The sequence below is a fragment of the Sceloporus occidentalis genome, unplaced genomic scaffold (assembly GCF_023333645.1).
Source record: "Sceloporus occidentalis isolate IW3139 unplaced genomic scaffold, rSceOcc1.0.p SCAF_73, whole genome shotgun sequence".
NCBI lineage: Eukaryota > Metazoa > Chordata > Lepidosauria > Squamata > Phrynosomatidae > Sceloporus > Sceloporus occidentalis.
Window position 1 is genome coordinate 3,190,111 of NW_028317053.1, and position 25,369 is coordinate 3,215,479.

At 41.3% G+C, this 25,369-nt stretch overlaps 1 protein-coding gene across 4 annotated transcripts in view; it reads right to left on the bottom strand.

The window, feature by feature from the left end:
* Window positions 1–23,824, bottom strand: part of LOC149286018 (transducin-like enhancer protein 1) — an 86,001-nt gene extending 62,177 nt beyond the window's left edge. For 2 of the 4 annotated variants that reach the window (XM_089494537.1, XM_089494534.1), the window contains exons 1-4: window positions 22,929–23,824; window positions 21,506–21,594; window positions 19,619–19,682; window positions 19,227–19,271 (exon numbers count right to left, since the gene is read on the bottom strand). In XM_089494537.1, coding sequence (XP_089350663.1) covers window positions 19,227–19,271; window positions 19,619–19,682; window positions 21,506–21,594; window positions 22,929–22,952 — 222 coding nt within the window. In that variant the 5' untranslated portion in view covers window positions 22,953–23,824. Of the gene's footprint in view, window positions 1–19,226; window positions 19,272–19,618; window positions 19,683–21,505; window positions 21,607–22,928 lie in introns of all 4 variants that reach the window. The other 2 variants (XM_089494536.1, XM_089494533.1) reach the window with 1 other exon arrangement.
* Window positions 23,825–25,369: the final 1,545 nt, after the last annotated feature.

Sequence of the window (25,369 nt, forward strand, 5' to 3'; positions counted from 1 at the left end):
TTTTATTAGCAAATACAAGGAATTGTCAGCATATCACCATATATCCCTAGTCTGTAGGGCAATAGCAAGACGTTTTTGTGAATATAATATTTGACCATAAGGCACTGGTTCAATGCCTCAAACTCATTCCACCTATGAGTCAGATAAATTACCACCAATTTTCACTCAACACATGATTTTGAATATACTTTCTTTCCTTGTCTGTGGAAATGCAAGACCATAACTCGCCTGAAACCTCTAGCAGCTAGAAAATGAAATCTTCAGTTACAGAACCAAGAAAAGCTCACATATTTAAAAAAAATACCAAAAAACAAAACAAGCTCTGTTCCAGAAATACTCAACAGGCTGAAATCTAACCTATAAAGGAAAAAGAATGAGCAAGTCCCAGCAGGTCAGCCAATCAAAATATAAACTATGGTTTAGAGATATGCCATACAATATAGACAGCATTAAATCTGTGAAATGCCTGTCACAGCCTCAAAAGTTCATGCAGTATTCATGACTTTCTGAGCTGTCACCAGATTGACACAGCTTATCGTTAAGATTTCTGATCTGCAAATACAAAGAGGGCAGTTAAAACACTGAGGGACAAAAGAAACAAGTCCTTGCAGATAGCAGATACATCAACACTAATTGCCCACGTTCTCTGTGGCTCGCTAGCAAAACAGACTGCAGGGGCCGGGGCCTCACGTGAAAGCCCTTCTGTTTGTATGGCAGCTTTCGTGGAGCAGCTCAAGTGCCCTTAATTGTTTATGTTCTTAATGCAAGGCCTCTCCAACGCATTCATTTTTAATAGCAGCCTTGAGTGTGGGGCCTATCTAAGAGTACACGGCAATGCCAGTCATTAGTCCTTGCTATCAGCAATGATGGCCTTTTGATTTATTTGTAAATGACAGCCTTGCTGAGCCCCCAGACTTTAGTGCTGCCCTCTTTTTTCTTTTTTTCTTTTTGAAGCATCATTTAAATTAACATGAAGGAATTCAGATGCATTTTGCAAGATGAACTTGACACTGAAAAACGTCCATCATTTGTGGGAAGGTTGTGCGGGGGAGGGTGGTGTCTTCCTATTCACGTCAAGTGTTTTGACCTAAAACGAAGCCACCTGTAAGTTGCTGCTGTTGCTGCTGCCATTTTGTCAAAAGTTCATTACTGAAGTGAGTGCCCAAAAATAATGTTTTTGGTTTCACCGACTGCCTGTTGATTGATGCCAACTGTAGATCTATGTTGGATTTTTCTATTTCACTCCCCTCACACCCAAGCATTTCTGTGTGTGTGTGTGTGTGTGTGTGTGTGTGTATGTGCACACGCGCACACACTCGCATATTGCCAACCGAGGCAACATTCCATACCATTGATATAGCTCCAAAACACACTACAGAAATAATCCAGTTTGAGAATGCTTTAACTGCCCTGGTTCAGTGCTGGGAATCCTGAGAACTGTAGTTTATTGTGGCACTAAAGCTCTCTGACAGAGAAGGCTAGATGTCTCACAAAACTACAGTTCCCAGGATTCCATAGATTGAGCCAGGGCAGTTAAAGTGGTCTCAAACTGGATTATTTCTGCAGTATGTTTTGGACCGCAGTTCACAGTTCATAAAAGGTACTGCTAGACTGTTCTTTGAACTGTATCAATTTCACAAGATTAGCATTTTCCCCCCATTAAAACAGTATAACATTAAGATGTTTCCATATCTGGACTAGAAGATTTGGCTACTAATCTATACAATACCTCTGCGTGTGTGTATACTGTATATGACTTCAAGTTATGCGTATATTGATTTATGGTGACCCTGTGAATCTCATAGGGCTTTCTTAGGCAAGAAAGACTCAGACATGGTTTTGCCAGTTCCTTCCTCTGAAATAAAAGGTGACACCACCTAGTATTCATTGGTGGTCTTCCATCCAAGTACTAAACAGGATTGACCCTGCTTAGCCTCTAAGATCAGATAGGATATGGTTCTTTAGGTATTTAGGCTGCATACTATACCTACACAACATTAAGATTTGTCCAAGTACCATTTGTGATGCCATTTTTAAGTATTTGCATTTGTCAGGAATTAAAAGTTTTCAGTTATGTGACCTGACATTCTTGCTTGGACCTTAGAGTGTGTGTGTGTGCACGCGTGTGCATGTGTGTTCCTGTTTAAGTGGTCTTAAAATTTCTTATGAACACAGGAAACTGCTGTATAATGAGGCAGACCACTGCTCTGCCTGACCTAGTAATGTCAACACTGCAGGCAAAGCACTGCCATACTACTGAACTATAGTCCTGTTCAGATGTAGAGCCTTATCACATGAGAAAAGAAATAAGAAATGGAGCTGGAGAATAACAGCTTTCTCTGTGACTTACCCCATGATGTGCATAGTTCCTGCATGGACAGTTGTAAAAGCATGTCTTTTGTCTAGCTGGAAAAATCCATTTGATAAAAGAGATACATCTATAACTATCTCCCGTGGCAAGATAACTGAAGCCCTAGACCGTCATGGGGTAAGGTGCAGAGACAGCCACTACTCTCACTCCATTGTTACTTTCTTTTCTAGTATAAGATTCCTAGTGTTAAATAAGAAAAGAACATTTTGTACCAGATACTTTTTCTTTTAAAAAAATACATACAACACTCAGTGTTTGTTTCTTTCCTAGTAAGTCACAATGGTATGAAACTGAGATGAAGTGTTTATGTACTCCACAACAGACTTCTGCAATTGCAGAGGATCCATTTCCAGATACCCCAATGGATACCAAAATCCACAGATGCTCAAGTCCCATTGCCCTCAATGGTGGTGAGGCCACATGGGGACAATGGCACTTTGCCGCCCTTTCTGTCCAAAGCCCACCTTGCCACTCTCACCATGGCAGGCAACAGGGGGCTGCCTCCTCCTCCTCTTTCCCCGTAATGCCACCTCATCTTCCATCCTCCCCCTCCCTCTTCCTTCTTCCTCCTCCTCCTCTCTCCCCACCACCACCTCACCTCTTTTCTTCCTCTCCTCCCCCTCTTTCTCCTCCTTCCCACCTTCTCCTCCTTCTCTTCCTTCCTCCCTCCTCATTCTTCTTCCTCTGCTGCCCCCCAACCTGGGCTTGATGTCCATGGATGCTGGAATCAATGGATAGCAAATCATCAGATACAGACAGGTTTGCGAACTCCCTTGCCTGACAATGAAGTCCTGAAACAATGGTCCAAAATACACTGCAGAAATGATCCAGTTTGAGACTACTTTAACTATCCTGGTTCAATACTAGGGATTTCTGGGAACTGTAGTTTTGTAAACAGAAGCAAATGCTGCACAGGTGAAGAAGACACATCTGAACTGTCCTTTTCTAAAATAGTGTTTTCAAGAAAAAAAATATTAGCACATGCATGAAAGATAAAGAGGAGAGTTTTGAGATTCTAGGACAATCATTTTGCCCTGGAGGAATCCTTCAAAGAATTTTCATATCTCAGGGATTCAGTGGGAGGCCTTTTACCTCCAGTTAATTTTCTATTCATGCCAGAAAAACTGTACTATTAAAGTGGGAAGGGGATAGGACAGGGAGAGAAGATAATATAAGCATTCCCCCCCCCTCATCTTTTACCACCACCACCACCACCACTTCTCATGTGGAAGAAACTATCTTGAGGTTACATAACTTTTAACTGAAATCATCATAAACCTCTCACCACTCCAGCTAGTTTCCATCACACAGGAAGGCAATTATATGCATTTCTACATATTTATTTTATTTTAAACCAGGGTGGGACCAGGTGTGGACTTCCAGATGCTATTGGACAGCAACTCACAGCATTCCTCACCATTGGTCAAGGCTGGATTTTCAATCGTGCAGTTGGAGTACCATTTTTTTCAGGCTCTTAGTGGTTAGAGAATATACTACTCTTAGCCTACCCATCCACACAGATTGTATTGTGATGTGGTCAAGGGAGAAAGGTTCCAAGAAAGATGAGAGCTGTAGATATCTCTTTCATCACCACCCCCAAGGATGGGTAGCATCAATTCACCTTGGCCCTGTGGGTGATGACTGGTGCACTGGACCCAATGTCTGTGAGACTCTGGCTTTGGTCATGCCACCCTCATCCTCAGCCATAAAGGGAACTGGGAGGGTTCTTCTTGGCCAGGCAAGACTGCCAGATCTCATCTGCTATAGAACAAAGTGGGCACTTGAACAATGGCATTCACACCTGCCCAAAGAGTGGGAGCTTTTTAAAGAATTGCTTCCAGAGCCACCTTCTTGATCAACCTTGTCAATGGCTATATTTTGGGGGGCGGTTAGAAGTTGCAATCTAGCCACAATTCCCATTTTAGAGAATGTCAAGAGTGCTCTGAAACATAAGTATCTATCATTTTTCACAGTACATTTATAATTTTTCTTTGGGGTTGTCTGCACTGACAAAATAAAGTACCTTCAAACTGACTTGTAGCTGAGGCGCTCGGACAATGCATGACGTGAAACTGGGTGGAAACTAAAATGAAGACATGCTCTGGAAAAAGAAACTGGAACAAAAAGAAGCTCCAATATTCCATCCCAATGCCAAAAATTTGCATTATCACATGTGCATATAAACAACACAGTGTAATTGCGATAAAGTAAGGCAACATATAGAAGCAGTCTGGAGCATGCACCCTGAGACAGGTGAGACACTGCCACTGATGCTGTTGCTCACCATATGGGGTTTTTGTTTATGTGTGTATGTGCATGTGTGGCTAAGCTACACCACTGAGCTGTCACACACCCAATGATGTGAAAGTATGACAAATATGGCAGGTCACCAATAATGTAATAGATGTAGTTACAACATATACAAACCAGACAGTACAAAGGGTGCTATCAGGTGAAGTGGAGGAAATGAGGCATGTGTGGGGTGGGGGTGCCCTATCAGTGTGCTCTGCCAGTGTGTCACTTGTGCAACTGCGTGGCCAGACACAGTGGCATCCAATGGAATGGCAGCTAGGCAGGAGGAGGGTGGGAACTGGCAGTCAGAGGCAGTGTGTATGTGTGATGGTGTGCAAGCATAATGGGGAGGAAGAAAAAATAACCAAGTGGCACAGCTTCAGGCCGCGTGATGCAGACTGCCCATAGGTGTTCAGACTGCTTTGGGAGCTGGCCGTGTGGACAGCAGGGCTTCCACCTGTTTTCAGAAAACTCAGGATCAAGCCAGTTTTTCCTGCCCATCTGTTCTGTCCCTATATTGCATAATTACAGATGACTAATTTGTCAGAAGGTTGGCTAAAGATGTGTTACACCTGATAGCCTCTGCATTTGAAGGAGACTTATTCCAGTGAGCCAATTCCTTTATGCTTTCTTTCTTCTGTTTGAAAAGAGTGCATTGTGAATTCCTCATTTACCTTGGATTGAACTTTGCTGCTTACAAATAGCTAAGAAATGTGTATTAAAGCTGACCCAGTCTGTTTGTGCAGGGCACATATTGCCAACATTTCCACACACTCCCCTTTCAGGAAGAGTTTTCAAAAGTGTTTGCAGGAGAACAGTTATCAGTGAAGTGGAAACATATTTCCACTGTAGAGACCAAAACAACATTAATTCCCTCAGTGAAAAGCACATCCCACTGATAATAATTCAGTACAAACAAATGTTATCTGTTCATATGTCTCGCCTTCACAGTTTAACACTTTTTACACTGAGTTCACTTGCTTTTATAAGGCACTATCTGCCTCATAAGGTAGGAACCATCTCATTCTAGGGTGAGGTGCCTTCTTGCTTGGCTTACAGGCCAACCTTAGTGTAAGCTAACAAACATCTTTTCTGCTAAAGACACTAACCATGTTTCTTTCCCATTCTTCACAAGTGGAAGTACATTGGAAAAACAGGGGCCAAACAAAGTGTGAAAGGGAAGGAGTTTGGGCCAAAGCTTGGCCATGCTTCTGGGAATATCAGTGTAAAAAAGGATTTTTTTTTCTAACCTCTGGTTTTTTTTTGGGGGGGGGGTTGTTTTGTTTTGTTTTGGGCAAGCTGTGTTGTACCTCTCAAACTGGCTGTTTCCATAGCATATGGTGGACATCATGAACAATCAACAGAGTATTAATATGCACAAAAGATAGTACAGAATATATTTGGGCTACAAATGACAAGATTACTTCTGGTACCATCTTAAACTGAATTACTGATGCTATTTATATTATGCAGTCATGTTGGGGAAAGGTAACATCTTAGCATTACATGATTCCACCAGTCGCATGAGGGCACAAGGCTTGAGCCTTTTCAGGGGTTACACATATTGTGGGGAATGCTCTTCCAACACAAATGGCTCAGATCCCAGTTTGAGTTGCAGTATGAAAATGTGGCAGTTTTAAAAAGGCATTTGTTTAACAGCGTAAGTAGCAAGTGAGTATGTTTTAGTTCATATGTTCAATCTATTTTTATTAACATTCATTTATTTAATATTTTATACTCCGCCCGTCATCAGTACTTGGATCAATGTGGCTTATAAATAACTTATTCCTCCTTATTTTAAAATATTATATTATGAAAATTATTTTAAATATTGTTACCATTGGTCATTGTTTGAGTTTCCCCACAAGGGAAACAAGCAAGACATAAGCTTTCCATTTAAACAGAATTTAACAATTATTATATGCTAAAAAATTACAAAGCCCCTTTCTGGAGAGTTTGATCTACTTGTGGAGACTATTTTGATTCCCTAGGCAGGGAGCCAAAATGGCAAAATGGAATCTGTACAGATGTAGACCATTCCATAGCAAATTGGTCTATTCTATTATTTCTATTATTTCAACTGAAAGTCCCAATCTATGTATTACCCCTCCAGAACACTGGGGAGGGTTTGAACAGAACCAGGCAGTACTATAGGTGTGTTCCTCTCCTACACAATATGCTACAAGCATGTGGGAGGAAACTTTACATATTACCAGGACCACAGAAGCAACACATTCCTCAGGCTTATGTCACTTGCACTTCCTGTACCCTCTGATCTTTTTAAGTTCAAAGCTACCCCAGAAGTTTACAATCTTTCCTCCCACTTCCTGGAACATCAAATCAGCAGATGCACCAGGTGCAGATATAACTTCCATAAACTCTGGACTAATTATTATTTTACCTATGTTTGACAGCTTTTAGATCTCTTCTCAATGATCAGATATATCTGTTGAATGTATGGGGTGCAAAGTTAACTCTCCCAGATCACAGCAAGTGGGACTTTTAATCCCCCAAAAATATTTGCCACAATTTCATCTCTCTGATGATGAGCCACAGAAGATTTTCAAGCATCTTACTTTAAAAGGGTTAAGGCCATGTTGTTTACACAGGAAGTTCAGTCTTCTAAGCTCTTCATAATTAGCCACTTTAATAGATTATAAAAGGGTTGATAAGAACAAATCCATATGCTGAACGATGCTCTGGCTCCAAAAAGGGAAGAAAAAATCCCCACTGTTGTGAGGGGAAGGGTGAATAGAGAAGACAGGGGATGTTTCAGAAACACCTAATAACTACAATTAGGACTCTGGGTTCTACAGGACTATAAAATGTTTGCTCACAATTAAAAATGAAAACCCAAAATACATGCCATTTTAAAAACATATAATGACTCCCTGGGGTACTGTAAAATCATCTGTATAAGGGAGAGAAGGGGAGATATGATCACCTAATTGAAACTGAATTGATATGTTTAGCTTTGCCACAGAATCAGCAAGCAAGTAGGTTTAATACTCTGGACTTGTGCGGTAGAAGGCACAGCAAAATAGAGCTGAAAACTCCATCCGAATGAACAAAATGTTCTTCTTGTCATTTATACTGTGTAACAGTAATCCACCAGGGAATAAAGGTCAAGGCTGCACTTTTGGTCATTACCGAATCATTTGAGATGATCTGTGGTGAGGAAAATAGAAGGCTGCGACTATGCAGCAAATGGCTTGACCTCAGACCAATTTTTGTCTCCATCTGTCTAACAGACATGAAGATAAAAGCTCTTTATAGGGTGTTCTTGGTGTCTGTTTTTTTAAACCATGTTGCAAGCCAGGAATCAGTTCGATATAACATTAATAAGGAAAAGTAGGCTTTTCTGCCATTAAAAAAAAATACACTTGGATTGTTATGTTTTATTCCCCCTTCCTTTGAAGTCTACTCTCCTAATTTTTTTAACTTGTTTAAACACAATAATTTAGATTCAACAATCCCACTATAAAAGAGGAACATGTTTCTACTTGCTGAAGTGGTGAGTGGACAGAAAAAGGAAGAGAAAGAGAGAAACTGTGGATTCATACATCTGCAGACTCCCACCAATGCTGCTTCTGGGTGGCAAGGAAGTCTTCTAGAGAGGTCTTATGGGAAAGCACCAAGGACTTACAGCCTTCCCAATGGAAGAAGACAGACCTCAGTCTTGCGCAGTGTGACTTTGTGATCTAAGCTGTAATGTTTTTAAAAGTCTCTTGGGCTCAGAAGAAATATCCTCAACCCTTAACTAAAACACTCAAGATGCCCATAATCTGAGGGAAGGATGGCTCAAAAGAAATATCTTCAACCCTTAACTTGAAATAGTCAAGGTGCCCATAATCTGAGGGAAGGATGGTTTTAGAAGGGAGTTGGACAAGAACACAGCAGTTAAGTTCATGGCTACTACTCAGGATGGTTACATATCAACTCCAATATCAGGGACAATATGCTTCTTTACATTCATTGTTTCAGAAAGTGAGACAAAGAGGATGCAGTTGCAATCATGCCTTTCTTCCCATAGGCAACTGTCTGGCCACTTGGTAAAAAGAATTTTGGATAGCATGTTTGTTCTTATGTTCTTACAGTATATGCACACTGCCATGTAACCATCCCAATCATATCTGCAGCCAGTGTCTTTTTAAGACGCCATAAACAAAATGGCTAACTCTGTTTTGATATGAACCTGTCTGGATGTTAAGATCTTCAGGCAGCCATATTAAGAATGCCAACACCAAGACTTAGACACACATGATAACTGTAATCATTAAGACTATGAAACATGCACAGACTTCATCCTCTCTCCAGAAATCCCTCCCCCCACTTAAAACAAATGTGTGCACTGAAGTCTTTTTATTTAAATTTTGTATTAAAATAATTAATAAAAAAGAATATCAGCACTTGCAGAGGCCTGGTTGATAGACATGATGAAGTGTGCTTTCTGCTTTTTTGCTCCCCAATTGTGGAATGTACTGTTTGGGAATTCACCAGAACACACAAGTGAGCAACAACTAGGAGAGGAGACATAGCACATGTGTACAATGGGTGATGTGGTCTGAAAAGGGCTGTACAGTGGACCCTTGTTATACGCGGAGGTTTGGTTCCAAGATCTCCCGTGTATAACAAAATCTGTGTATGCTCAAGTCCCATTACATATAATAACATAGCAAAATGGTGTCCCTTATAAAAAATGGAAAATCAAGGTAAATCTATACTTTTTTGTAACATTTTCAAACCGTGTATGCTTAAATCCGTGTATAAAAAATCCATGTATAAGAAGGGCCGACTATAATCCCATTTGCCTGAACATGGTTATAACTTTTGATGAATGGGAACCTTGGTACATTGGTGTCCTTCTCACAAGAACAGTATAACCACATTCAACCAAAAGCAGTTACAATTTACAGGCCTTTGTTTTCAATGCACAAAGGTCTTGCTGACATCTGCGTGCTGGGAGGCAATGGAGAAAGATCAAGCTTAACTGTCCACTCGCATCTGCATCCCCAGCATTAGCCCTACAGGTACACAGGCAAATCCTTGATGAGGACTACCATTTCAATCCGTTCTTGCTAACACTACATTTAGGAGTTGTGATGAACTCCCATTCTCATTGTTTTCTGAAAACTCATCTCTTCAAACTGGCCTTTTAAATGTTTTGGTATTAGTTTAGGGGTTTTTTTAAGTGCTAGTATTAATTTAATGTAATTTGTTTTTATTGTTCTTTGTTTAAGCAATGTTTGGTGAGCAGTTTTTGTAGAAAGGTGAGATTAAAATGCAACAAACGAACAAATAGATAAAATGAGACATTCAATAATTATATACCGAGTCACAAAATATTCATCTGTACATAGCCATTATTAAATTTCTGTTTGCTGCCTCCCCCCCCCCCATGCCATCCCCAATACATATGCATTATTAATAACCTTTTATTTAAAACAAAATATGCTGGTGTCTTATTTTGGCAGTGACAGCAACACATGAAGAGACAATGTGTCATTTCAAAATGTTTAAGCCCCCACAGTATATCAATGTCAAACAACAGCATGTCAAACTAAGATTCAATTCAGGTAAGTGCCACTGCCAAATGTTCTTGTTCCCAGACGTGCTTTAAGATTATTTTTATTGCGTAAAATTTAATTTGTTCCAACTCACGTCTCCATGACAACATTGGCTAGCCCTGCAAATCATTTGGGTAATTGGATATCTTATCTCTCTATTGCTCTCAAATCGAATGATTCTGCTAGAATTGTAACAGCCAATCAAGTTTACAGGCCTCCTGAGTAATAGACTTAGAAAAGTGGCCACATTCATCTCCTATTTACAGCCATATTAACCATTACACAAAAAGCCATAGAAGGTGGCCTTCACCTATATTTCAAGTTATCGGTGCTGTCATCATTAATATTGTCATCAACAGAAAGGGGTGGGAAAACGTAATCTAAATAGATTAAACTCAGACTGATAAACAGGCACATACACCCATTTCAAATGAGCTTTGATCAGTGGCTGTCTAAATGTATTTGCAACAACAGCCCATCACTTCAAATCTCCCCAGCCTCTCATACCCAGTGTAATAACTGTGCCTTCACATATTATGAATGTGGTATTGCACATATTCTTCTCCCTAGCTAAGAATGCAACTACGCCTGTATCGTTACATTTTTACTAATGCCTCTGTGCAGCGTAGAGTGTGAATATGAGTAGATGCTGAACTCAAAGAGGGCTACCAACTGCATTATGCTCTTCTTGTCTGCCTCAATAAGTCATTCACAGTCTGATTCACAAGTCAGTGGAAACCAGAGTAATTTGATTGAAGCAGACTTAATTCTCTTAACTGGTTAGTGGATGAGACTGTTAATTGTTCACCTTTTCATTTCTTTTCAGTCTATGAGCTTTGTGCTTTCTGCTCTCTGTCAGAGCTACTTCACGCATGATCAGTTTCTGACAATGGCACCTCTTCCATGCAGGAAATTGTGAGTAAAGTCACATGTTGGGAGCCCAGACAGGCCTCTTTTGCCATGCCTCCAGGTCGACTGGGGATTCCCAACATGTATGTGCTCTTCTCTCTCTTTCTCTCTGGTGCACACATTTCCGTGCTTGTCACATGGGTGTGTGCAGGCCATGTACAGTTCCTTATCCTTTCCCACTCTTTCTCCAAATAAGCTCCTATGTGCTTTGCGATATATTCAGTAGAATGTTAAAAACATTGGTGGGCTAGAAGATCTCCTATGCAAATCCCAATTAATGTGGGATCTAACCCAGATCCCAGTCCTTCTCCTAATAATCATCCTATATTATTGCAGGCAATATTATCATGATCTACCTTTAACTAGTTATACGCAAAATGACAACATTTTTCTCCAGCTAACCCTCAGGAATATTTTCTTCTGCTGTTACATTAATTCAACTAAATTATGTAATTTACAAAAAACAGTCACATAGAGTGATTTATCATTCAAATGAATATACAATATCCACTTAAGAATATAGCAGTTAGTACAAAGTAAAGCAATAAGATGGCTTTGTTTCTCTTTCTCTTAGAGTATTAGAACCCAGGATCATCCAGTGAAGTAGGAGATTCCAGATGGATAAGAAATATTTCTTCACATAGTTAGTGCATTACTGAACTGTGGAATTATACTATCACATGAGGCAGTGATGACCACCAACTTGAACAGCTTTAAAGGGAGATTAGACAATATCAGGGAACATAAGGCTATAAATCACTGCTAGTCATGCTTCTCAATACTTGTTCCTGGGAAATCTGAGTAGGGTCATGTTGTTGCCCTCCTAAACTGCTTGTGGACTTCTCACAGGCATGTACTTGACTATGACAAGAGTAGAATGCTGGAGTATATGAGCTTTTGGTCTGACCCAGCATGACTGCTCTTAAGTTCTTAACACCTCACTCTGTGAGAGCCAGTTGGCACATCTCTTTATGGTGAACATGTCAAAAACAGGATCTGTTACATTACTCTCTAGAGCCAAAATCTTGTGCTGAACTGTTTGGCAGTAAACCAATTGAAACTCAACAGAACCTACATCTGAGTAGGTACAATCAGCCTATATGTTAGAAAATGTAGAAATGGATAAGAGAAGCACTGTCAGTAGATGGCTGACTGTGAGCCTATTTGTACAACTATGTGGTGTTGCATAGCCTTTTGTTTATGACAATGTGGAACTGAACTTGTCACCACAAGCATAAAATGGTGACAGTGCTCGCTGCAGTACATTCACACAACCAGTTTATTTGAGGCACTTTCAATCTGAGTGGAATAAACTAAAGAAGCCCTTGTAATAGCCTGGAGGGAGGGAGAGTATGCCTCACCACACATCTTTTCGGCTTAGCTGAATGCCATCTTGACCAGGCAGCAAACAAAGAACCCTTTTGCTTTGCTCGCCTTCTACAAAACTGAAAGCTACCTTTGTGTTTTCACTCACTAATCCATAGAAGCCTTTCACATGGCACAAAACAGAGGTTGCAGCATTTTGTTCTTTAAATCAATTTTCTTCTCAGCCATCCGCTAGATGTTCCAGCACAGAGAAAGAACAGTCCTTCCCTTCTAATTCAAAAATCCATACTGCCATTGCCCTTGCAAACTGCTAAACAAGCAGTATTGGCAATTCACTTGTGTTCAGTAATATATTTACTGCAAATCCCAATGGCTTGCCTGCTAATGCAGTTTTCTATTGTGTCTCTTCTTGTCAATACACTGACTGGTCACCTTACTCCATAAGCTGCTTTGACCGACTGTTTACTCAAGATATCAAAAGGCTGAAAACAGAACCAAAAAAAAAAAAAAAAAAAAAACCATGACAACAACACATGGCTTGATTTTCTATCCAGTAATTTTTGAAAGCCTTACTACATGAAGCTGACTTTTAGCCAAAGGTTTCTGTCACAATCCAGAAGAGACACAACACACAAGAGATAAGCCATGCCCTAACTTTAATCATTTCCAATTAGTTTAATTGTTTAGAGTGCCTTGATTAACCAAGGTAAGACTGCAGATAAGTACTTCTCACACACTCAGGAGAAGAAATCAGGGCACAGGCAACTATGACTATGTTTCCATTTTAGATAACATGTTGTCCCTTTTAACTTGGAGCCAACCCAAACCTCATACAGGGGCATGTGATACAGTCCTGTCCTATGAATTACCATCACAAGGCAGATGCAGCAGATTGATGATGGGAGCACATTCCTCTTTCAAGTTTTTCCATGTCTCAGGAAGCTTACACAGGGTGCTGTAATACCAGCCCTTGGGCTAGAAGGCATACTAGACTGCAGATTTCCTCTCCTGTTGGTTGAGATCCTATTTAAGACTGTGGAGTATAAAGCTCTGGCAGCAAAGTTATGCAGGAGATCCAGGAGGGAGAGCAGTGGTGCAAAAGAATTCTCCCATTGCCTTCCCAGACACTTGGTTGTATTCACTGGGGAAAGGGGTTAAGTGTGCCTGGCGTCATCTGACTACCATTTTGCAGACTAAGAGGAAATATTACAAAAAATAGTAGCTCCTTTCACAATATTCTCTAAAGCATTTTAGTGACATAGAGAGCACATTTATACTGGAAGCATTTTTCAACCCTGTCAGTTGGGTCTAATATAATATCTAGGTTTGTTGATAAAACCTGCAAACTTATATATTCTTCAGTAATCCACTGTTAAAAGTTCTCCCATTAATGACTTCATAACAAACAATCAATGTGTTCAGAAGAAATCCAGAAACCCATTCATATCCATAATCAAATTGCAAACAATCTAAAGAGGTTACCTTTAAATCTGTTTAAACAATAATCTGCCTTTCAACCAGTTTTTGCCTGTACCACTTCCGACAACATCTATACACTCACAACAAAGACAACCATATAACCACAGATTCTCTTTGTGTAGAAATCAAGGTAGCTAGAATCCTGGCTTCTTTACATCTAGTTTACTGTAATGGCAAATTTAAACATTATGAACTCCCCTTGCAGTCTCTATTAATGCATCCCAGATTCAAGTTTATCATCTCACTGAGGAGTAGACTAATACTTCCAGTCCTTTCAAAAGAGCTCTGGAGAACCATGGAGGTCTCTTCATTCCCACTGTATTTAACCCACTATGGTAGTCATCTACTCCTCATGATGCTGTGAGCATGTGTTGGGGGGGGGGGGGGCACAGAGGTCTTGAATACATGAGTGATTCCTTAAAAGAGAAGATTAGCACTGTTAGCAGTGTGCACTGCTTTTGAAGCTGTAATTATTTGGAAGCGAGAAGGCAGGAAACCAAATAGAAAAACGTAGAAGGGCAGAGTGACAAGCTTGCCTGAAGGCAGGTCAGAAAGATCATAGCAATCTACCAGAAGCAGACAAAGGCCCACCTGTCACTTTTAGGATGGCAGGAACTCAAACACTGTAGTAGTTTATATAGTCTGTCACTGGGTTTAGCTATGATCAATCTTTCTTTGGCCGGCTGCCACTGAACAAAGGCTAATCTTACACCTAAACAATTTAGGGTTTTAACACACAAGAAGGTTTACCTTCTGGTTTATTCTGCAGGCCAACAGACATGACTGGTGAGAATGACAGACAGAAGGCTTTCCATGCAGCTACAATTATCCAAGAAATTGTGTCTTGGCACCACGTTCACCACATTAATGCCTGCTAATTCTACTGCCATAATGAGTAAGTCCACTAAAAATGAAATATTGACATAAATCTCATAACCTTTATAGCAGTTTCCTAGAAAAATTTACGTCAGGTTCAGATCAAGGATTAATTTTGTTTCCAGAATGCAATCTAGAAAGGAACGGAGCTGTTAAATACCAAGCCTGCCCTCACCTACACAAAATTGTGCAGGTAATGGAAGCACAACAAGCAAGGAAGTTTTTCTCTGTCTGAAAAATATAGCTAAAATGTGGAATCCTAAAAGGAGGCAAGCCTCCTTTTTTTTTTATTTGTACTTGTGTTGGATGGAAAAATAAGGTTACTAATAGTTAAGAAGTAATCTTCATTACTTCTGCTTTCCCCCCCCTGAAAATAAAAACTGAAATCCCATGAGCAAACGTCCACTCACAGTAATATATTTACTGCAAATCCCACTGACAGATGGGTTGAAGACAACTGTTGCCAACTCTTCATAGAGTCCTAAAGGTCTACTACAGAAGGGTGGGAAGTACTCGAGAACTATCCAGGACATGGTAGAAGGGACATCACATTTTTTAAAACAAATGGCCTTCCTCTCTGCTTTCTCTTTCTAATTCCCCTGCTCTTTTGTTGCTGTTGTTGTTGTAATTGGTGCTCTTTGTATTTTAAAAGCATATATAAAACTTCAATTAAAAATCCTTTTAAAAACTGGAAATCTTCATGTAGGATCCTCCAGTGGATTAAAGTTACTTTCACAAACTCAAGAAATAAACTAAGCTATATATATTGTGGCAGGCAGAAGTCTGTTTATATCCATATAACAGTGGAAGGCTAGAGGGCTGGATTAACCCTCCAGGACTCGATGAAGGGCCACACATACACACACACACACACCCTGGCTGCACCTGCTTCCATTAAAAATACCCCCCCAAAAAAAAATATCCTCAAGGGCATTTGTTTAACTGGGGGGGGGGGGGTCAGAAGACCTCCAAATATGTTGGAAATGCCCTTTCTACCCTAGAGGATATTTTGGTGCATTTTGGAGCAAAAAATATTCTTGACACACTATTATTCCCCCCCAAGGGGGGGGGGGGGAAGAGCAAGGGACCACAAAAATGACCTTAGGGACTCTCTACATGCTATACACTTTACCCATCTCTGATTTATATGGTACTAGTCTTACATCATGGCTGATATATGAGCATTCTGGTCCAAGAAATTCCCTTCTACATGTCACAACAATTATAAGTAGTATAGGTTGAGTCTGCCTTAATCGAAATGCTTGGGACAAGAAGTATTTTGGATTTTCTCAGAGTTTGGAATATTTGTACATTTATAATTAGCTATCCTGAAGATGGGAGACAACTCTAACCATGAAATTCATTTATGTCCCCCACATACCTTATACACATAGTCTGAAAGTACTTTTGCTCACAATATTTTTAATAATTTTGTGCATGAAACAAATTTTGTGTACACTGAACTATCAGAAAGCAAAGGTGTCACTATCTCAGCCATCCATGTGGAGGATTTTGGGATTCTGGATAAGGGATACTCAACCTGTCGAGTGCAGTATTTGGTTAAAAAAAATGTAAGTAGCAGTATGGGGCAGGAACACCACAAGCTTGAAAAGGCCAAACTTTTAAAAAGATAGTCCCAAATTTGAAAAGAATTGTTTTCTTTTTTGCTGTAAGGCAAGACATACAGAGTAAGATTGGAAGAATTCTTGTACATATACGTTAATTACAGAAGGACAGGATTAACCAAACAATCAGTCATCGTTCTTGGCCAACCCCACCCCTTAAACTAAGTACTTTTTCAAGTCTACTTAAAGTACTTTTAAGAGACCCTCCCTACAGGTCTGTACATCAGAAGTTAACTACAAACCACGTGTTTATCAAAACTTCAGCACTACCTCTTGAAGTGGAAGAGTACAGAATTATATTTAAGGAATCTCAAAATGCAACTCCGCTATCTTCTGAGAGGGAAGGAATGTAACAGGGGAACAGGAATACAATACAAGACTGTCCCCGCTCCGAAATTTTTTTTACATTGTCTTAAATTCACAAAGCCAAGATTAAACCTTAGAAACACAGTGCTAATATGGAAGAGCAACTACAGAAGTAAGCAATAAAAAATCTTCTCCTTGAGTCATCAGCCTAGATAATTGCCTAACCATGTTAGCAAAGCAACTGCAGTGTTTACTTTATCAAAGTTTTAAGAATCAGGGCTAGGGGAAGAGATCTCAGAAAGCATTGCTACAGAGACATATAGACACAGGGCTCAGTGAAACTTTCCCCATCACAGCATTTTTCTAGCTTTTCTTTTTTTAAAGATGTTGTCAGATATGACAACTTTTGTGTCCCCTGATGATGCCTTGCTAAGCATTTGGTTATAAGCCATAAAGCAGGAATAATTCCAGCCTGTCAGGAGTCTAGCTAATGCCCAGTTTCCCCCTGGAGAGAATTCCTGTCAAACGTAATGAGAGCTCTGAAGGCCCTCTCTCTACAACATAATGAGCACTTAGGCCAGGCTGGTGATCAGCCAGCAAAAAGCATCAATTTGAGCCTGGCTACTCCCTAGGGGCTACACATCACCAGTTTTAATAAGAATTATGATTACTCTCTACCAAATGCCTAGGAACATACTGTCCACGTTTAAAGCCAGGAAGGTTTATCCCAGCCACCCAACCACCCTCCTCCACAATTTTCTTAAAGTCTAAGATTATCAAGACATCACTCCCTTCAGAACATACTGCTCAGGTAAGAACGGATTTATTTAATTCTGTGCAATTGAAAACAACAGTATGACACTAGTTTGTAGATTAAAGTCAAGGTTTATCTACTGCTGTATACAATATAATGAACTCCTACTGAGTATAAACATTGTCTTTGCCAGCTTTCTCTACCAGAAATGTAGGCAGTTCATACTGTGTTTTTATAGGCAAGGTCACACTGTCTACAAAATACTAAAATAGAGGGAAACAAAATTGGTTAAGTAAATACACATATTAAGGATAAAATCTGAGACGTCAAATTGAAGACTAAATTTTGTTGAAAAGTAACTCAGTGTTGAATCTTCTGCTCCAAATTACCATTTACCTCAGTTATACTAGAAGATAAGTCAAGCTCTTAAACAAAACTAAGACCAACTGAGGTAAAATAGATGTCACAAGCCACTAAACTTAAACTTCCATTTAATAACAAGTATGAGTAAATAAGGACTTGAATATTTTGTTCCTCCATGTATTTTATACATACATGCCTAATATTTTCAAAGTAAGGCTGCATGTAGATTGAATACTATAAATGAAAACAGAATTAACATTTGTTCTCTAAATTCAGCAATATATCCTGAGACTATAAGATACTGTATTTATGTAAGTTAATATAATTCAGTATGCCTACCAAATGCACTGTCTATACCACTGACACTGTGTTGCGATAACTTTGCATTACCAAAGACAATATTCTTAAATCTGATAGACTTTGTAGACCCACCCCCCAAAAATCAAAGAGTTCAGAGGTACAAAAGCAGAATTCAGCACTGAAACACACTTGCTTAATGGAAGCCTTTGAATATACTGAAGATGTGAAGCCTGAACTAATCAATTTCTTCGCTGTGCCCTAGCCGGTCAGCCATGCTCTTTAATTTAATGAAACAAGAGTTTTAGATGAAATAGCACATATACATCAAGAAAGAATTGTATTGTTGCACTTTGAAATGTGTCCAACTGTGCAACTTCATCTAATGATAATTTTTTAAAGAGGCCATCGATTTCTGAAAGACTTATTGTACCAGCATCTTGATGAAAAAGTGGATGTCAGCATATCTACAGAATACTTACACCCTGCCATTAATGCTTTCTTTGGCAGACAATAACTACTCAATTGAAGGTCCTTTGGGCTGGGCAATCATTTAGCTTTTCTTCTCTTATGAGGTCCTTAGTGCCTTGTTCCAGTTCAATACTCTTTTTATTCACCATTATAGTGGCCATAAGTGTGAATTTTATGGGAACTTGCAAACTCAGTCATAAGGAGAGTTTTCCAAGTCACTAATCTTTTCATGCTTTTAAATTGCTAGGATTTGAGCAACCATCACCATATGCTACATGGACATAAAAGACTGGGGAAGCAGATCCAAGGTTGCACCGAAATGGAATTTCCTTCTAGAAATCCATTTCCTTGAAAGCATTTAACTTTAAGTGTCTTTGAAGCACTGGATAGTACCAGAGCAATGAAAATTGTTTCCTACAGTCCTCATACCACCAGCCAGCACTTTAAAAAGCTGTGTATTTTATACGCATAATTCCCCATCTATTAGATTTCATCTATTACGCAGCCAGTTTTAATTATAAACACAGAATCTCTTATTTCAAAGAACATTAAACATTTGTTACCAAATGAGTTGTGTAGCAATTTCTTACCTGTTTGTGCATTTCAATATTTAATCCATATGACATTTCATAGTACTGTAAAGAAGGAGAACAGTCTGTTAAAAATAAAATCCAGAAACTGTCATGCACAAAATGGAGCAATGCTTTTTCGTTACTCCAAGAGCAATCAGGGAAACGGATTTCAGCTAAGCATTAAGAACAATGTTCAAAGAGCCTGTTAGGCAGGGGAACAATCTGCTTTGGGAGGCACTTGGCTCTTTTGCTGGAGGTATCTGTGTGGAGGCTAGATAGCTATCTGTCAGGAATACTGTGACTAGATTCTGCTCCAAGCAGGGGGCTGGAATAGATACCCTCCAAAGCCCTTCCAATTTGGCAATTTTATACCATGAATAAAAGAAATAAGCAGATGAGGCCATATTTACCATCACGTAGTGCCTTTGCATTTCTGTCTTTTCACTTGCCAGTTTTTCACATTCCAGTTTAAGGCTAGGAGGAGGAAAAACAGCAATGTTTAGCTATGTCAGTTCTATTTGCATTCTGAAAAGAAACTAGTTTGAGAAACTGTCATAGTATATACAGTGTAAATATAGAAAAGCTTTAGCCTACTGCTTTAATATAGAAGACCTAGTCTGAATACACAGAGTACATAATATCTATGCAGATCAAATTACACAGAGAGAGTATGGAGAAACCATGAACAATCTAGCTGTATGTGTACTTTGCAGAAGGTACTTGTCCTTCCCAAAAATAGCTTCTTCTTCTTCTTCTTTTTTAAAAAATCCTTTTTTAATGAGTATGGCAGTGCAATGTCAGTGATGCCACAGAGCAACTGCTGCATCACATATATGCTTAATCGCATGTATAACTAATTGCTTTATATACCTACATTAGCTCTGTATTCCTTTCAACTGAAGGCAAATGAAACATATCTTAGAGAAGTCTGTGAACTTCGGCCAAAGTCTCAGTGAACTCAATGGGGGGGGGGGTGTATTTTGTATTTTTGATATCTTGTTTTGTAATCCACTTTGATTCCACAAGGAAAAGGCAGAAAATAAATAAAAATCATATTATTATTATTATTATTATTATTACCATTATTAATGAGACTTATTTCTGAGTAAACCATCTGATGCTGCCCAGCTGCAATCCAATGTACAACTTACTTATTAATACACCTCAATAAACACAGAGGATGTTTTACTGTGCAGTGGTTGTTCATTCCCAAACACTTTCCACAGAATTAAGATCAATGGAAATTTACTTCTAAAACTCCCACAAATGAAATTACAACTAAAGTGCACTTGCTCCAAATAGACACCTGAAGGCCGAAGGCCATTAAAACAAATCCTTTAGAAAATTCAAGTACCCAGATTTTGCTGCTATGATTAAAGGGTATTTGCAGTGGTATACTGCAATACCTGATCTGCTCACACCATGTTAAAACTGCTGTTTGATCACTACTTATCTGAATGGGCTTGATCTTTGAGTTAAGACTGTGTACATAGAGTGCTCAAACTGTGCAACACTTGATTTCAATTTTGTGTGTGTTGTTACAAACGAAGATAATACATGGTGAACCATAAAACATTCCTAGAACTGACTGTAAAAACATGTTTGCTTTGAAGTACTTTCTATTGGACATGTTAACAAGTAGGCTTAGTGGCGAAACCTAAAGGCCATTTTTATAGTGTATGCAGACACCACATCTGCCCGCTCTGCTATAATTTGATGCGTACTTACTTGAGAGTAAATCTCACTGAACTAAGCTGATGTCTATGATGAAAAGATGTGCTCAGAATCAGATTGTTAGTACCCAAAATACGTTTTCAAGTATCATTTTGAAAACAGCCAGGAAAATGACTCCTTTATTGGGACTGGGGGTATCCTGATAATACCTCTTGCTTTTAGAACAACATTTTAAATCGATTTTTTCAAGTATTTAGCGGCAGAAACGAGGACAGGAACACTGACTGATCAAATGTCAACTCAAGACGGCTATCAAAGGCTTGCAAAGCAAATATTGACAGTTCCCGTGAAGCTCTGAAAACATACGAGGGAGGAGTGCAAAAAAACTCCTACAAATAAAAACAATGGTTCCAGTTTTTCCCTCCCTTCTCCTGCGGTGAGTGACAGGCCTTAAACTGACTCCACACGCCACCACCTGGGCGCAAAGGCTAAGTACATTTGGAAGAAGCCCAACACACCCGTTTGAACAAGCGCGTGCGGTGGGTGGCAGAAGGGCCTCGAATCCCAAGCAGGAGCAAAGGAAAACAAGAAGGGTGTCGGTGAACTGTCCAGGCCGCACCTACCTGTGATACTGAGCTTGGAGAAACTGGAACTCTTCCTTGATTCGGTCGAGAGACTCCGGGATGGTGAACTTAAAGGACTGTCCTGCAGCCTGGTGCGGCGTCTGAAGGAGAGGTGCCATGTTGGGGGGGGGGAGGGAGAGGGAGAGAAAAGAGTCAACTTGTAAGGAAACTGTTTAGAGAAGGAGACGAAGGCGTCCCTTTAATCCCATGACCCTGGTAACCTTTGGCCAACCCTCCAGAACGCAAGCCGAGCAGGAAGGACAGAAAGCAGCCACTCAGCATGACCTAAGGGCACCAAAGGAGCCAAGGCAGCATTAAATATCCCCTTGGAGATTTGAGCACTTCTAGCCACCACATGCTCAGCCTCCCTTTCTTTAAACACACACAACAGTCAGCCAAGAGGCCTGCTCCCAAACACCTTGATGCCACTTTGTGGTGTCTTCCTTTCATCCACGACCAGTTTTGCTCTAAAGGCAACGTAATCCTGGCCAATCTTGGAAGCTAAGCAGGGACAGCGCTAGACAGTGCTTAGAAGGAAGACCACCAACTAACACCAGGCGCTGTAGGCTATATTTCAGAGGAAGAAATGGGCAAAAAACAACTCTCAGTCTTCCCTACTTAAAAAATCCCTATGAAATTCATGGGGTCAGTCATGAAGGCGACTTGAAGGTCCATACTGGAAAGGCCCCGGATCCTGTTTGGAAGCTAAGCAGGGACAGTTCTGGTTAGCACTTAGATGAGGGACCACCAACTCATACCAGGTCTGGCAGCCTATATTTTGGAGGGGGGAAAGTGGTGAGGCCACCTCTGAGAATCTCCCTTGCCTAAGAAAACCCTATCAAGTGACTTGAAGGCACAAACTCACAAAACAGGCACCGGATCCTGTTTGATAGAGGACGCTAAACAGGGTCAACCCTGGTTAGCATTCGGAGGGAAGACCGCCAACGACACTGTGGGCTACATTTCAGAAGAAAGAACTGGCAACCCCCCCCCCCCTTCCAGAGTCTCCCTCGCCTGAGCAAACCCTATGAAACCCATGGGGCAGCCTTGCCTATGGAATCCATAGGGCTGGCCATGAGGTGAGTTGGGGGGAACCAAACCCTGCCTGGTCTTGGAAGCTAAGCAGGGCCATCCCTGGCTAGTCCTTGGATGGGAGACCCTTCTCTGTGGGACGTGGTCAATAAACTATGGGGGAATCCATAGGGAAGGAGAGGCAACAGGGGAAGCACAAGGGGGGGGCTATGGGTTTCCACTGGGGAAATAACCCGGTTTAGCACTGCTTTAAATCCGCTCTGGTCCCCACAACAAACTCCAACTCCCAGAATTCCATAGTAAGGAGTCAGACAAAGACTTAAAGCGGTGCCAAACCGCGTTATTTCCCCAGTGTGGACGCAGCTGAGGGGGGGAAAGGGTGGTCACTCACGGGATGCCGGCTCTGAGGGAACATGGCTCCTGGGCTGCTCTCTTCCTCCTCCTCCTCTTCCTCCTCCGCAAAGGCCCCAACTTTTCTTCCCTCCGGTGCTCAGGCTCTGCTGCTGGGCTGAGGGCGGCTCATCCTCGCCGCTGGCCTCTTTGTTGTTGTGCTCGGTTGGAGGCGACAGGCTCCTTCCTTCTCTCCCGGTTCTTTCTTCCTTCCTTTTCCTTCCCAGGAGGAGGCAGGGGAAAGGAGGAAGGGGGGCCGGAGAGAGCGAGAGAGCCAGCGAGCGAAGGGGGCAGAGTTTGCCCGGAGGAGCAGCAGGAATCAAAGAGAGGAACAATCCAGCCCTCTTGGTCCGGAGAGTTTTATGGCCAGAGGCGGGAAGTTAAAAGGGGGAAGGAGACAATAAAGACAACCTTCTCGTCCGGAGAGTTGCAAAGGAATGGAAACCAAGCAATCCAAAGGGATCAAAACCAATCGGACCCAAAATCAAAGACTCCTCTCCACCGGCTTCGCCTATTTGGGGCCCGAAAGGAAAGCGGGGCGGAAGGGGAGCGTCATCCCCATCATCCCCATCATCCTCATCCCCGTCCGGTCGTCCTTTCCCTTCCCTTCCCTTCCTTTCTTCCCTTCCTTCCTTCTTCCTCTCCTTCCTTCCTTCCCTTCCTTTCTCCTCCTGCTCCAAGGAACAACAAAACAAAATATCCAGGCGATCGATGGCCCCAAACTCCCCGAAACAGACCTCGCCCAAAGAGAAATTAAAGCTCTTTCCTTTCTTTCTTCTTTCTTTCTTTCTTCTTTCTTTCTTTCTCTCTTTCTTTCCCGGAGAAAACTCCTCGGGACGCTCGGCAGAGGCAGCGGCGGGATCTCAGTAAACGGGACACAATGTATCCGCCCGCGCTGGTTACATTAACACGCGGTTTCACACTCCTCCAGCTAACCAGCTCCGCGGCCCCGCCCCTCCGCCCCGAGAGGACCAATCGGGTGCTCGGGGGACCAACGTGGGGCCGTGACGTCGCGCCAATGGGGAGCGCGCCTTGACAGGCATCGCCTCGCTCCGCCCCCTCCCCCTTTTTTGCATCTCCTTCTTACTACTCTTCCTCCGCCTCTTTTTTTTATGCTAGGAAGCCTTTCTAGGCGAGCGGCTGGACCCCTCCGAGCGAGGAGCCAATAGGAGGCGGTGGAACGCTCAGACCGGGGAAGGTCGGGGAGAAGGAGAGTGGCGAGGCGGAGGTGTCAATCAAAGTAACGTGGGGCACTTAGAGAGAGGGAGGGAGGGAGGGAGGCTCTGCCCTCTCCAGTCTCTGCGCATGCGCAGTCCCCCTTTCTCTTTGACTACGATTATTATTATTATTATTATTATTATTATTATTATTATTTTGACTCCTCTTTTACTCCTTCTTTTGCCCGACTTTCCCCCAGATATCTGTGGAAATGACAGAAGGAGATAAATAAAGGCATCTTTCCTGTCTGCAGGGCAGGCAGGAGCTGGACCTATTTAAGCAAATGGAGGAAGGACTCAAGAGTTGATGTGGAGGCTGCTTTAGGATAGTGGCATATAAATATACACTATATATATATATATATATATATACACATACACATGTTTATATATATATATATATATATTATTATCTGCTCTCTCTCTATATATATATATATATACACACACACACACACACACACACATAGCCAGAAAAACCCATGAGAAACTATGGACTCCAGCCATGGAAGCCTTCGACTTCACATTTTTAAAAGAACACTTCTTGTGGTTGTGTGCCTTATGGCAAAGCTGTTGTGGTGTTTTCTTGGCAAGATTTCTTCAGCAGGGGCTTGTGCTATTGCCTTCCCCTGAGGCTGAGAGTGTGTCACCCAGTGTCTTTCCATGGCCAAGCTGAGAATCGAACCCTGGCCTCCAGAGTCGTAGTCCAGCGCTCAAACCACTAGGCCATGCTGACTCTCTGCATTATAGAAAGGTGGTTGTTATCATCACTAGGGGCCCATGAAGTGGTTGCCTCGGAGAATGGTGCGTCCCTCACCAGTCCTGTCAAAGCTTCCTCTTCTCAAAGGCTTTGGGAAATGTAGCCTCTTTTCACAACACTTTCCCCTCTTAAATCGTCATGAAGGCCCCCAAAGGTGAATTCAAGAAGAGGAAGAATGAGGCACTTTGGAATCGTTTTGGTTTGCGTTGTTTTGGGCCCCTTGGCTCTGCAGTATACAGTCAGTCCTCCACATCTGCGTCTTTGCCTTTTGCAGGTTTGGTTCTTCACAGGTTGGTTAAGATGTTTTCCCTCAGAATTCCTAGGCCTTCGGGAGCAACTCTATGGTCAACATCCACCAGAACATCCACTACAGACTCTTGGAGAGAACACCTCTCTAGGCCTTTGTAGGTCCTCCAACACACTTCTATGGCCAACATTGGGCAGATGTCGACCATAAAGTTGCTC